The sequence below is a fragment of the Perissodus microlepis genome, chromosome 23, assembly GCF_051167445.1.
Source record: "Perissodus microlepis isolate ML-2025 ecotype Zambia chromosome 23, ASM5116744v1, whole genome shotgun sequence".
NCBI classification, from domain to species: domain Eukaryota; kingdom Metazoa; phylum Chordata; class Actinopteri; order Cichliformes; family Cichlidae; genus Perissodus; species Perissodus microlepis.
In genome coordinates this window covers 38,176,608-38,191,738 of record NC_140482.1, presented here as the reverse complement: position 1 = coordinate 38,191,738, position 15,131 = coordinate 38,176,608, and the positions used below count along the sequence as shown (strand labels likewise).

Genomic DNA, 15,131 nt, shown 5'->3' with positions numbered 1-15,131 from the left:
ACATTCATGACCCTCCTCTTATTTAGTTTCTAAATTTTATGTCAGCAGACAGTTAGATAATCTGAGAACAGACTAGAAATGGAGTAAAAAGTTCATCTAGTACTCTCCAGAGTTAAGGTAACTTTCTTTTAAGTGAAAGTTTTACCAACATCAGCAAGAATTGCAAATATTATTTACTTCTCAAAAATATAAGTGCACCTCTGGTGTGCACAGCAGAGGACAAAGACATTTACATGGCAACAGTACTGCCAGACCCCCCATACCGATATTCTGCGTCGCACCCAGACCGTCAGAGCTGAACTACAGTGTGACTTCACGCCATTCTGACCAGACATGTACCCCGTCACAGTAATCTCACATTATGACAGGCTGAAAGGTTGGCCTTTATTCACCCCAAACACCCACTATTCATGCCCGACTCTCCTTTCTGTTCACTGAAAAGACCGAGTGGCCTCCTGTGCCACCGAAGGTCTCGTCTGTGTGTAAATGATCTTGATGCTCGGCTGCATAGTTCATAACCACAGAGCTTTCATTAGACACGGGGAGGTCCTCCACATCAACGCCTCTCCCGCTGTGAGTTTCTTCATGATTATGATGAGAGGGGGATTATGTCAAAGTGCTGTGATGGAGATGTTACCAACTCTTAACAATCAGCGCCATGCACAGGAGCAGATAAAAATGCCATTGTGGCTCTTCATGACTAAAAAAAACTATTTAAATAAGGCTTGTAAGCACGTGAGCCGTGACTGCTGACGTATCCACATTTTTCTTTATTGAAGATTACCATGAACCAAGGCACTCAAATTACTTTACTCAACTGAAATGGATCCAGGGACTGTTTGTTCTGAGAATCTGTTGTTATATATATATATACACACACGGCTTTTAATTTCTATTGTGGAAAACTGCTTATGATAAATGGATCACAAATGTACCAACATCCAGTAGTAATACAAATTGAGCTGAATATGGACTGAATATTATTTTTTTTCCCCTTATTTTAAACAGTAGGACTACAATCCAACAAAAAAAAGTCAACAATAACAATAAACATCAACTTCAAACAGTTAAAGAGTATAAAAGTTTTAAATATATTAAATGTTCTATTAGCCTTGTTGTCGAGAAAACGTTAGAAAGACTTGAAAGAAGCAGATTGTAAAAACCATTTACTATGGCGTACAAAATTAATGAAGCTGCTGCTATGCAACGCGGTGTTTGCCTACTGCTGCTAGAAAGCGTTAAATGAGTCAAAGCAGATGTCAGCGATTTCACGACAGAATTAAAGACCGAAATTAAAAATTAAAGTTCTCTGTTATTCGATTTCTAATCTACTAACTGTAGGTTGAATGAGAGAAGCAGAGTGACAGAAGCATGCACAGACGTTGAAAGGGCATGTCAAGAAATCCAGCATGTTATCCCAGTAGTTAGCTTAGTTCCTGTCGTGTTCTTGACATATATCAACATATACACACAGAACAGTACAACTATCGTTGTGTTTGAGTCAGTACAATTCAACTGCACGTCATTATCTTTTTTCTAGTGGTGTCAGTTTTTTCCCAAGCAACAGTGAACATGTATAAAATTTGTACCATGGACTTTGCTGAGTAGAGGTTCCCCCTTTTTTTTTTTGATTCTTTGGAGTTTTCTCATTGCGTTTATTAACCCATTCATTATGATAATTTATCCCTATTTTAAAAAAAACATTTCTATATTGCATATCCATCCGTCAGTTCTCTTCCACTAATCCTTGTCAGGGTTTGTTGCATAAATGTAGTCATACTTAGCCTTACAAAAATGTTATTTCACTGCATTGAAAACAGTGCTGGATGCAGTGCGAATACATAAAAAAATGTCTTTTCAGGTAGACCTGCACATGATGCAATGTAATGATAAATTCACATGTGCTTTTTTTTTAGGCTAAATATACAGCAAAATGAAGCCAAGCTGTTAGAACAGAGCTACTGTGCAGATGTTTTTAATAGTAGAATTTGATCCTGCCCACTGACTTATAAGGGTCTCTTTTAATAGTGATGTGTTTTCTTCACAAATCCAAATTTTATCATTTGGAAGCCCCTGTCTCGCTATCTCCCCTTCTGTCCTCTCACCTCAAACGTGCGCTACAAACACAGGTGGTTTGGTGGCAAGACAGATGTCTGAACGTAACGTAGTTCTACTGTATTGTGCTGTATTACTGAACATCATTAGAAAATGCAGAAAATAACTTAAGAGTAGATATTATACTACCTCTACAAATGTTACAGACCTCAGCAAATGTACATTTATGTGACAAGAGGATGGAATAATAAAAATACACATTGTGTCACAGCCACATCAACACTAGTCCTCGGAAGGAGGTGAGCCATCCAGTTGTTGGTCAGAGTTCAGACTTGGACTGCTACGAGGGGAGCATAGGCAGGAAATGAGTAGATGGGTGTCTACGTCTAGCCTTGTGACCCCGCCTCGGTTTACCGCGCCCATTCAGCGAAACAAACATTTGCCTGCCGCTGTGTTTCCAGCGAAGCGAAGCATATGTATTGTAGCCGTTCTCCTCAATGCGTTCTTTAAACTTGCAGCTCGGGTTGTACTTCACCTGTGATTGCAGGAAGAAAGAGAAGAGACATTAAAGAGGGTGTGAGCAATTAACCTACTGCTAACAGCTGACTGCTGTTCCTTCTCTGTACAAGGCCAGCTTTCAAGTGTACAAAGGTTAATGACAGTTGCTGTAGTAAAAGATTTCCAGGTGTTTGCAGTATATACAGTGAGTTTATCCACTGTAATGATCTGGGTTGTTTTTCTCAGGCAGTGGAAGTAAGAATTAAAGGGTTGGTTAACCCAAATTTGAAAAGAATTTCCCAATCCTCACCCTTTAGAAGGCATTCACCTCTTAAATATCTTTTCCATCATTTCTGTGCAGTTTATTTTAGAGGATAGGAACAGGCTTTGCATTCCAGAAACAATATTCTGGTTATTTGAGATATGTTTACACCTGACATTTTCATTTTCTTTGGGACCATTTTCTAAAAAGTGATCTTTGACAGAGACACATGATGGTGAGTTCTGTGAAATATCTTGGTTAACTGGGACATTATTATTGGAAGGACATATTCATGTCTGTTCGCTTACGTCGAATTGAAACCTTAGACACGAGAGCTTAAAACACTTACAAATGTGAAAAGACGTGAGTGTGACGAAGCGGGTGGCTGGTGTGTGTCTTTATTTGTGATTTGGGTTAACTGAACCTTGAGTGTTCTCAAGTGAATCACATTATAACAATAAAACAAAGTTTTTTTCTTAAAGGCACTTAAAAATTCAACCTTCAGCAAAGCCACTTTTCCACGGGTGGTTACAGCTTCTTATCAGTAAGGGTCTCAAAAGATGTTGCAGTTACAAGAGGCTCTGCTGCATTCCCTTTTCCAGATTGTTATCAGGCTCCTGTAACGAGGCCTTCTCTGTGATAGCATCGGGATAAAGTGAGCATGCCGTGATTCATCTGCCATTTTGTAAAGTCCTCCATCGGGTCTATTTATGTCCTATTTTGTGTGTTAGATGGTCGGAGGCACTTGTCTTATCACTCATCCCTGATGTTTTCGTCTTCAAGCTTTAAGTACACGAGCTAGACACCACGCACCTCAGTTCTGAACTGTGCTTGAGTTTAACAATGAGTGGTGATTACTTTTGAAAGCTGCTTTGCAAAACAACAATTGGCAGATGGCACGCAAGGACTTACATGAACCCAGCTGGCTATTTGTCATTGCTGCTTAGGTTTCTTTTTTCTGCTGTCTGTTTTGATGGTGGAGCAAGCCAGCTCAAGCTTCTGTATAGTCAGACAAGGTGCAGGTGTACAGCCATGATTGATTATAACAGTCTGACATCTCTCTGAACTTTCCATCAGAAGATTTCTCAGATTTTCCCTCTCTTTGGGAACATCAAACATAGGGTGGCATTCATTTGGGACTCATATATATCCTGCAACCCCAACAACTTTCCTTCCCTGTCCAGAAGTCTTGACCTCCAGAAAAATGTTGCCAGGTTGTATACGCACCGATCCAAAGAGCGTGCCTTTCTTGGACATAGCTAAGTACAGCCCGGTGCTGACAGATTTGATGGCAACAACTCCCACACTGACAGATCGGATTTCCATCAGGCCTGGAAAATAAAAGGAGAACAAGGGGCAAGGTTAGAAAGATCCAGATTTGGGAACTTCTTCCATCAAAAGTCATTCTATCATTAGTGATTAGTTTATCAGACAGCCATATGCTCTGAGGAGAGAGAGTAGAGGACACTCATAAAGGTTTCATTTCAAAATGTATGTTTAAAAGAAAAAGAAAAAGGAAAAAAAAGAAACTAGTAATATTAAACTATTAACTGCATCCAGAGGGAGATGGTGGTTCATAAAAGATTAGATTATAGCCAATCTACAACACATGGATTTCAGAGTCCAGGACAAAAAGCTCACATACAGGCAGGACATGTACAAGAGTCTCACAAAAAATTGCAATCCTATCAGATCACCTCAGACGCTTGAGAGACTTCCGACTGCCCTCCAAGGTGCTCAGGAACTTTTACTCCTGCACCATATTGAGCATCCTGACGGGAAACATCTCAACCTGGTTCGAGAACAGCACCATGCAGGACAGACGAGCTCTACAGAGGGTTGTGCGATCAGCTGATCCGCACCATCCGCTTCGAGCTCCCTGACCTGCACTCAGTCTACAGCAGGCGGTGCTGGACCAAGGCCAGGAAGATCGTGAAGGACCTCAGCCATCCCAACAATGGACTGTTCTCTCTGTTGAGGTCAGGAAAGCGATTCCGCTCCCTGAAGACCAACACAGAGAGACTGAGGAGGAGCTTCTTCCCGCAGGCGATACGGTCTCTCAATCACACCACCACATAGTACTGACCCACACATATGGTTTTTACACACACACTGGACATTCTGGACATTTGTTTACACTAGTGGCCACTGCACAACTACACTGCGTGGTCATCAAATCGAATCACTTTATCACAAGTCACTTAAATAAATCACTTTAAGCATATTTGCACTGCACAAGACACTTACACATGTGGATTGCACAACCCTGGACATTATATTTCTTCATTACCATTTAGTACTTGTACAGCTGCTGTTATTGTTCTATATTTCTTCATATATTCTTATATATTTCTATATTGTGTATTGTGTATTTTGTTGTACAGTTATTTTATTTTTAACTTTAATTTTTATATTTTATTTTATTCCTTCCTAGTTAAATTTACCCTTCAATTTAATTTTCATATTTATTTCCTATCCTATTCATAGTCTTCTTTTCTTTAGGTCACGAGCAGTTGTCTAAGCATTTCACTGCATATCGTACTGTGTATGACTGTGTATGTGACAAATAAAATTTGAATTTGAATTTGGTTATAATTATATTTTCATAGAAGTTTAATTAAGCAATGTTTCACCCATATGTCGAGAAAACAAACATATGGGTGAAACATATGGTGATGACTGAGCTACAGAGCAGGTTCGTTAAACAAAGCATCAAAGCAAAACATTTATGTAAAAGATTTTTTATGATTGAGTTATTTGAATTACTTGATGAATGATTGCAGCCCTACTATCAGTCATACTTAAATGTGAACATAATCATCCTGCCGAATTGCATCCATGCACCTCTCCAGAAGCAGCCCTCACAATCATACTTTGGTCATGCTGCTGTTGTTTACTGTCTCTGGTGGTGCGAAAACCTCCAAGGTGAAGGTTTCTACCTAGTTGTTTTTAGAGATGTCCTGTCTTACCACAGCATCCTTAATAGGAGCTAATTAATAGAGATTAATGCTTCTTTTGATTTTTCTTCCTTACTTTACCTGCAAATAATCTCAAAAGCACTTTGATGTCTTGGTTTGTTGGGTGCAAATCCTTTTTTCTTATGCCTTGTAAACCAGAGAAGCAGAAAAGATGCTTTCTTTTCTGTTGCTAAAAGGCCACAGTTGGATATTTGTAAGAAAAAGAAAGATTTCTTAGCTTTGGACAGAAGTGGGTATACACAACACTAGATCAAGGTGCTGACGTTCTGCATGAGGCAAGCTGGTAGGAAATGAGTGATGGTGATGAGTCATAAAAGCAGCAGTGGGCCACAGGTCTCCCAACTGACCAATCCCCTTCTGTTTTGGTAGAACCACAAGTCTTGTACAGGGCAGTGACTGAACAAAGTTCCTGAATAGTTCTGATGAAAAAGAAATGCAAATAACAGAATAACAGTGGCTTTGCAGGTGCTGCACTGTAGTGTGTTTTTAAAGTCTGTTTATTTGTGCAGTTATTTGTACAGGACGGTTCAAACACTAAGTGCAAATGCTAATCTTAACATTTTTTTAGACTGAATAATATGAGTTGTATAAATAATAATAATAATAATAATAATGCATCTCCTTGATTTTTCAGACCTTTGGTTCCTGCTTAGTATACCTCTACCTATATTGTTCACTAATAATGGAACTACACTTCTTTCTAAACATAAACTAATATGAAAAATTCTTGAGCCACCCATAATTTCATTATATTTTGTTTCCAAGAAGCCAATTTTTTCTCAAGGAGGCGAGCGAACCCAAGACTAATTGTCTTGTTTAATAGTTCTCCATGCTTTCTAAGAGTCTTTCAGTGTTGTTCACTGCTTTTTCACTCATTTTCATACAGTCCTCGTATTTGACCATTTTCATGGGAATTATTTTATTCATTAATCTACCTAACAATGGCCTATGAATATTTCAAACATTAAAAAAGGCTCCATATTCAAAGGATGAGCCAGTGTTTTGTCTATACATAATTGACAACTTAGCAAAGAACCGTTTGTAACTGATATCTTTAGCCACTCTGTTACTAGGAGCCTGTCAAAAACATTATTTGTTCTCACTTCTGTATTTGTATTTACAGTTTGACAGACATAAAATAGTATTTTTGCGCCAACAAGTTTTGCTAAACAGCTATTAGTCTAAAACTTGATACATTTCACCATGGTGTGCATTGCATTCTTAAAAGATTTGCGGAAACTAGACAAATAAAAAATAAACAACAAATTGAGGACAATAAATCCCTTAGGCCTTATAAAACTATCAGATGAACTGTATCTGAAAGTCATGTACTTATGAACAGAGATGGGCAGTAACGCGTTACTTGTAACGCGTTACTTGTAACGCGTTACTGTAATCTGATTACCTTTTTCCGGTAACGAGTAAAGTAAGGGATTACTATTGCAAAAACGGTAATTAGATTACCGTTACTTTCCCGTAGGAACGCTGCGTTACTGCGTTACTAAAACCATGATTTTTTTGCGAGAATGTCTCATGACAATGACGTAAGCGAGTGCGACGTTCGTGACAACAGCTGTGCGCAGATCAACAATGGATCATATATCGAGTGCGGAGAGAGTATGAGCGTGCAGCGTTTAAAGCGTGGAAGTACTGACCTTACTTTGAGTTTGATTCCATAAAAAGTGACAAAAACATTAGCGTCCGTTGTGCGTGGGAAGAAAACTTCTTTTTACAGCGAAAAAAACCCCTAAACAAGCACCGAGTGCGCTACAACGTAATGGGAAATTCACAGAGAAACTCGCGGATTCTTCCACTGACCGCTGCGGCACACCTGCACCAGGGTAAACCTCCGCCTGCTTTACAGGTGAAAATAGAGCAACAGGACCGCTAGTCTTTGATTTTATTTATTTTCTGCTGTGTTTTACTTGCATCTATTTGAAAGACTGTGTGTAAACACAAAAAATGTTTTATTTTATGTGCTGGAATGTGCAGAAAATAGGTTTAAATGTTAAACAAATTTCTTCAAGTCAGAGAATGGTGCATATAATTTAATTTTTGCTTGATGCATAAAGTTAAAAGATTAAAACTGATAAAACAAGTTTTAAAAAAGGAGACTTTTCCATTTGATTACATTTTGTATGATGGATTATGCAGAAAAAGTAGAACTGGGCTGAAAGATCTATCGCTTTATCACCTATTCAGGTTGTAAATCGTGTTTTTAAAAAGTAACTAAGTAATTAATTACTTTTGAAAATAAGTCATCAGTAAAGTAACGGGATTACTTTTTTGGGGAAGTAATCAGTAATTAGTTACTGATTACTTTTTTCAAGTAACTTGACCAACACTGCTTATGAAACAGGAAAAAAAAAATCTAGCAAAGACCTGAGATATGGCCTAAGAGATGCATCTGGCAGTTGATCCATCTACTGTTTACTGAAGCTTCATTAGAAATGGTCTCAGTGGAAGGTGTCTGTCAAGAAGTCATTCTTAGGGAAAAAGCTGAGGTACGCCAAATTACCCAAGAACCTGACTGAAATTCAGTTCCAATAGGAATGTTGGAGTGAAGGATCCAATTTGTACTAAGGAGGTCAGTACAGAGGCACCCCAACCCTCACCATTGATAGTAACCAAAACCTTTCTGTCTGTGCACATTTGTGCATTTCAGTATTAAAGACAAAATGATAGCATCTCTGCGTAATCATATACAAATGACAGCACAATACAAAATTGCATATAGATCATGCTACTAACTGCTCCCCCCAGGCTGCTATCAGTGCCATCAGACTAACGTTGCTGCTCTAACACAGAACATCTGCAGAGCTTTAAACTTTAAGCACAGAAATGGTAAATGGCCTGTATTTGTATAGCACAGAAATATCTGACATCAGGGATTTTTACGCCCTGAACATCACTAGTCATGTTTACCAAGTGAAGTCATAGTCTATATGCAGTGATACAAAGAAGTACAGAGTAAAAAGGAGGGGGGGTAAAGTACACAAACACAAACCCCTGTTGAGTGTTTTTCTTCTCTGACTTAACACGTAAATTAAATCCTCTCTCTGCTCGTGCAAAGCTGCAGGCAAGGAGTCCATCCAGGTATCAGCTGCCCAGCTGTACCCGCATCATTCCTCATTGTCTCTGATCCTTCAAGAAAACATTGCCACTTTGATGGTAGCCTCCTTTTTATGAGTGCTGTTTACAAACACCGGGTGTGCTATGGTGGCACCTGGAGCGTGCAAGGGACTCATCAGCAATTAGCTGAGCCTCTGCTGGTGATTGTTGCACTGCAAGGGTTTATGGGGGATTAGTGCAGGCCAATGAAAACCGCTGGTGCCTGAAAGTGGTGCCAGCAGTAATTGTCGTTATTTGCTGGCTTGAGTTCCAGGCACAGTAGGTGTGATGGAAGCATGTTTGTCACGTCGGAGACAATGCAGGGACCTGAATGTAAAGAGCTACGTTTGCTCAGGTTTAACATATCAGGTTTAAAGCAAATATGGGTAAGAAATATAATTATAAAGGGCCTTGGGGCAATTTGCCACTATAGAAATAAAGTGGAATTGAATTTTAATGTTGGGACATAAAAAATAAACTATATATATTGAAGAACTCATTGTATTTTTTTCTTCTTTTAATAGATCTTGCAATGGGTTTGGGCATTCTCTAGAAGGAATTTATTAAGGAACACCTTAAATATTCTCCTGGCCTACTCCAGGTCTCATGCGCTACACTTTATTCAGTTTATTCGTACTCATTGTTGTAGCCGGTAGACACAAAAGATCTGAGGATATGGAATGGGGATTTCACATTGTCTAGAAGAATCACTTGGGCTCTGGACGCTTGACCACACATCTATAAAGACCAGTTAGATCCATATAACTCACAGTCCCCCCTTTGAAAAGTCACTCCATTGTGTTCAAAGCCTGAGAAACCAGAGTGAGGTATTTCAAGCTATTAGAGAGCTTATTCTAACTGCTGAAATCCAAAGGTCAGTTTGGTGGAGTGCTCTACGCTCACAGAAAGAATAATGTTGACATAGGTTTACAGGCACTACGCGTTTTTATCTGTAACTGTTGTATTGATTGAAGTCAGTTTGCTAAAATTAGATAGTCATGAGGATATGGCCTCTGCAAATCAGATTAAATTCCATTTGACAAATTGCCCCTGTTTCTGGATGTGTCTAACATTTTGAAATTCAGTAAGGCAGTGATTCAGTACTTCATAAAACTTGTTTTGATTGATCACTATACTTTGAGATAATGATATATAAATATATATAGTTGTGAGTAATTTCTTATTCAAAAATCTGCTTCAAATGTTGAACAAAATCCCAGTTTGATGGAAGAGGGAGAAACACAATGAAGACAAATTAACTCTTTGTCAGTGAGTTGCACTGGAAACTGAAGGTCACTTCTTCGCCTCGTTCTGCTAAACAAGTATCAACTGATGGCCCCATTGAGCTCATGAAAAAGGCACTTTTGGCTTCCCACTTGCAACTGGCACGATCTCTTAACCTTTGACATGTTTTGGCTGGGACTGTCAATAAGCTCAAGCTGCCATTACAAGCAAATCCTGCACTATACATGTCTAGTCAACTGTGGACTTGCCATTTACTTCTTCTCCATGGGTTTTTTTTTAAAGCATAGAAAAAGTCTTTAACTCAGTCTCTTTTTACTCTTTCTTTTCTTTCCGTCCCCCATTTTTTGGACGTTAGCCCATCGTCAGATCATTCAAGCCTTCTCTGACCTTGGAAAAAAAGCAGAAAGGAAAGAGAGAGACACTCACAGGGTTCCCTTTTGTCAGACTCATGGTATGGGGGAAGAGGAAGGAGGGAGTACAGGATGAAGGTGCTGGTTATGAGATGGTGGTGGGGGCAGAAGCCTCCTGAGCCCCTCCACCCTACTCCCCTACAAGTCTTTGTTACTCACCTGAGAGGTGAAGAGCTAGACAAGATCTTATTAATGGCCGAGCATTTTGAATAGGGCTATGCAAACTGTGGCAAAATAGTTCCTTCCATCACAAATTTAGAGTAGAAAAGAGTGAAAGACGGAGCAAAAAAAGATATTTTTCTACTCCTTTCCTCCTGTCTTCTTTTTGTTCCTTTTCCCAGGTCTTTAATTTCTTGGGTTGCCCCCTTGAGCCGCCCTCCATGGCTCAGTGCTCGACCAGAGCAGAGCCTGGGAATCTTGGAGTTCCCGCTGTGCTCCTGGTCTTGATTGACATACCTTTTCAATTATTTCACAGTTTGCTTGCTTTTTAAACGAAGAGGGCCCTGTTGTTTTTTTCCTTCTGCCCTTCTTTTCAAAACAAGCTTTTCATGTCGGGTTCGGGCTGCCAGGCCTAATGGCTGTGACCAGCACCTTTGATCTGCCATGACCCCCTCAAAGGGTCTGGTACTGGGCAAAGCAGCCGTCTGTGTGTATCGGCACAGACAAAGGCTACATCACTCACTATTCCTTTAAACACCTTGAGAGATTACCATGAGAACCAGCTTTCTAGTGGAGGCCTTGACAGGTGCAGTGATATGGAAACTTGCACGTTGAGGCCTGAATGTACAGTAAATAATTTGGAGGGTCTTCTCGGTAAGCAAAGTTTTGCTTGGCTAATCCCAGATTTAAATATTTAACATGCACCTGCCAAAATACAAATATGCTCCAGCAATTTTAAGTAACTTTGGGTTTTTGGACACCATTGGAAAAAAAGATGAAAGAAAAATGTAAATAAACACAAATAACTTAGGGTGAAATTTGCACATTTATTATGCGTGGAACAAAATCAAACCTTTCGTTTATAGTAAATCCAGAATGCCTCTTTGATGGCTTTATCCAGCTATTTTTGAAACTCAAATTAGACACAATTTGAGTTTCAAAAATAGCTGGATAAAGCCATTCTATTAATATGAACTGCTCTTTTGAGGCCTTTTTATTCATTCTTCACTTAATCACTTTTCATGTAGTCAACTGAGCATGACACCATGAATGCTAACAGGAATATCCTGTTCCAAAGTATGCATCTTTATCTCGTTTTGTGGAGTTCGTTATGTCAAGAAAAAGACAAAAGACACGCAAAATGTGTGTTGGTGATAACAGTTCTGATAAGGTGGCTTAAATTTAACAAACAAAGTCATATAATTGTGCTACAAACCATCGGATTGGTTTATATGTCATCTTCCTGAAAAAGCTGTAATTAGCGCAGACTTGTGATTATTCCAATGGTAATGGTGCATGAGAAAACATGCATGGTTCATAGCTCATGGTTCAGATGGGAAACTTTCTCTTCTCTGCATGTTAGCTCTTTTAACTGTATAAATAAAGGGAACAGTTTAACCTGAAATCTAATGCACTTTGGGCCAACATTACCTGCAATCTGAAGGAAACCAAACAAACTCAGGCCACAATTCCATATTTCTCATTCATTTAATAAGTAATGGGAAATAATAGACCAGAGGTCAAAGCTGATATCTTGACAAGACAACCCCAATAATTATATGCAATGACTGATTATATGACCAAATAGCATTGCTAAAGCAGTGTAATCAAATAGTAAAGGGGCAAACAATAGCTTGCTAGCTTCTGAAATTTAAACGCTTCCTATCGATCGTATTGATCGGTAGGGGAAGGACAGTCTATTTATAAGGCTCATATATTAGAAGTCTGATATCACTGCTGGAACACAAGTGATACTAGTGCAGTGATGATCTCATTGCAATGAGAAGCTAATATGATAGCTGATCTTCTATTTTATTTGTAGATTTTGACAGGGCTGCAGAGATAAGAGAAAAAAATATTTATTGTGAGCAGTTGGTTTTAAATGGTTTGCAATATGAATATGTATACCAATCCCTTTCAAAGGAGACTTCAGATTATCAGTATGTTATGTCTAGGGTATGGTTTAGTTAAGCTAATTTCTCTGAATAACCACATAACTTTGAAGGTTGACTTGACATTCGCTTAGTCATTTACGTCTATTTCAGCCTGCAGACCGAGACTCTGGGGTCTCTAGATGGGGGTGAAGCACAAGCTGAAAACCTGCGTTCAAGCACACTAAGCCAAATATATTAAACATGAACTGTGACTTAAGGTTTCTTCCAGTGAATTTTACTTTATCAACCAAATTGTGGAATTGGGACAATTTCATCACGTTTCTCAGTTGCCGGATTGTCTTCCATTCCAAGGTAGTCCTTGTTTTCATGTGGCAAAAGGTTTTTTTTCTTCTTGGTTTCCAATATTAATCACATGCTCATGGATTAACATGCCTATTTCTTGAGTGCATTCTCAAGGACAACCAGTTTGCTTTCTTTGTCCAGTGCGCTGCACTAAGCCACTTAACCCGGTCCTCCTCAGGATGACGAGTATTACAGTTATCTCCAAAGTGAAGTAAACACAATCAGCTATGCGCTTCTTTGTACACAATAGACTGTATTTTTTAAAAGTAATGGAATTATATTGTGGATCAATTATAGCGTAAGCCAGTAGTAATAATGTTAAAGTGGCCATAAACAATGCTTTAATATGATGTGAAGTGAATTACTAACAATATTTACATTTAAATAAAGAGCTTACAAAGCTTTCATCAGCTTCATGTGAGTTTATGAGGTTTAATTATTCATCATCTGCCCATCACACAACTTTGATTCAGTGTATTTTTTGCCACCAAATGGCAACAACACAGATTTGTATGAAATCCAGTGAAACTTTAAACAAACGATTCCTCCAAGGAGAAACAAAAGAGCAAAAAGAAAAAGATAAATGTTCATGTGTGTATTTCACAGTTGCTTTATGTTCAAAACTCCTGAAATCCAAACATTATCAACAGATATCCAAGGAAAAATATGCGGTAATTAACATTGTAATGTCATTGATGTATTGTCTGAAACTCCTGTAGCACTCTTGGTCATAGTTCTGTGAGTTATATGCCATAATAATTGCTATCTCCTGCTTTAAGTAACATCATAATCTCATGTTTTTAACTACTATAATGGGTACTATTATTCTTATTCTTATTACAATGCCCCTCCCAAAAAAAGCCTCACAGTCTAATGCTATGCTATGATTATTTCAATTGGCTCATGCAACATCCATGTAATGATGACCTGGATAGTCAGACCACTAACCTCTTCTCCAGCACATCCCATATTCTCAGTGATATTAAAGTCTGGAATCTGTGCTGGCCAATCCATTTGAAGCGTTTTTTCACAATCCTAGCGCTGTCATCTTACAGCCATGCCATAAGGCAAGAAAAAACTCCCAGCGATGGAAAATGTGGTCATTCTGTATATTTAGGAAGTCAGCTGACCTCATTTCTGGGGGCATTTAATCCAGTGGAACTTTATATTCATTTTCATTAATACATACACACCTTTAGTTGAGTCAGTGTTGACTATGTTTCATCATGGTGACATTTATTTTTGTTTGAATGAGGGTGATCAGGTTTAAAATACAAATGATGCAATCCCGCTGTGGCTTAATAGACCAACCAGTTCTGGACAGCAATATAAAATTTACAGTCTCTTTAAAAGGAGCTGCCTCTCTGAGACTGCTGTTTCAGGATTTATGGATATTGTGTGTGTTGTATATGAAAGTATCACTGTCACACCTTTCTACAAACTGTACCTTCCCTTTTCTCAATGTCTTTAAATAGTCAGCCTGATTTTCACTGTCCTTTGTGGTTTTGCTGTTTCATTCTAGTTATTTCCCTGGCTAGGTCTTCCTCTCCCTCCTTGCTGGCCCCTTTGCAATGGGTCTCCGGACATGCATCATACCTATTAACTCTTACAGGGCTGGGATGATTTATTTCATCCTTTTACCGGCAGCTATAAGATATGTCTGCCCTGAGCTAAGCCGAGTGGGGTTGGGCTATTCGCACGCACAGTAAACATGAAAGGCTGTGACACACAAACACTGAGTTTGTAGGTTTTTAGTGTCCCCCCCCCCCCCCCCACAGGGGCTAGAAAGTAAATAAAAACCCTAAAAAAATCTCTAACATACTGAGTAGATGAATTAGCCAACCCTCAGTCATATCATCCACCACATGTTAGTCAAAGAAGCGCATCCAGTATGCTGAAAACCTTGGCCTGAGATCTGATTCTGTTCCTTGAATGAGCTCAGACTGTCTGGAAGCCTGAACAGTGTTTCTCTTGCTTAGTTTAGCTTTGAATTCAGTCAGATGAAGTCATGAAGGCTTTGATCAAACCAAATTGAAAAAAATACACAACTAAGATAACAGCAAAGGAAATAAGAAACAGGGTTACATTTGCACCCTTTTTCTTACGCACTTGAACTTCTGCAGATGTAAACATGCTGTCAGTTTCTTAATTACTCAGCACACACGTATGCATGTGT

General features: G+C 38.9%; 1 protein-coding gene across 1 annotated transcript in view; it reads right to left on the bottom strand.

Annotated features, from left to right (window-relative positions):
• Nucleotides 1–750: 750 nt before the first annotated feature.
• The window catches only part of fgf22 (fibroblast growth factor 22), a 29,384-nt gene continuing 15,003 nt past the window's right edge, over nucleotides 751–15,131 (bottom strand). The window contains exons 2-3 of the mRNA XM_084922306.1: nucleotides 4,043–4,146; nucleotides 751–2,590 (exon numbers count right to left, since the gene is read on the bottom strand). Of these exons, the coding sequence (XP_084778432.1) occupies nucleotides 2,396–2,590; nucleotides 4,043–4,146 (299 nt within the window). The 3' untranslated portion in view covers nucleotides 751–2,395. The remainder of the gene's footprint in view (nucleotides 2,591–4,042; nucleotides 4,147–15,131) is intronic.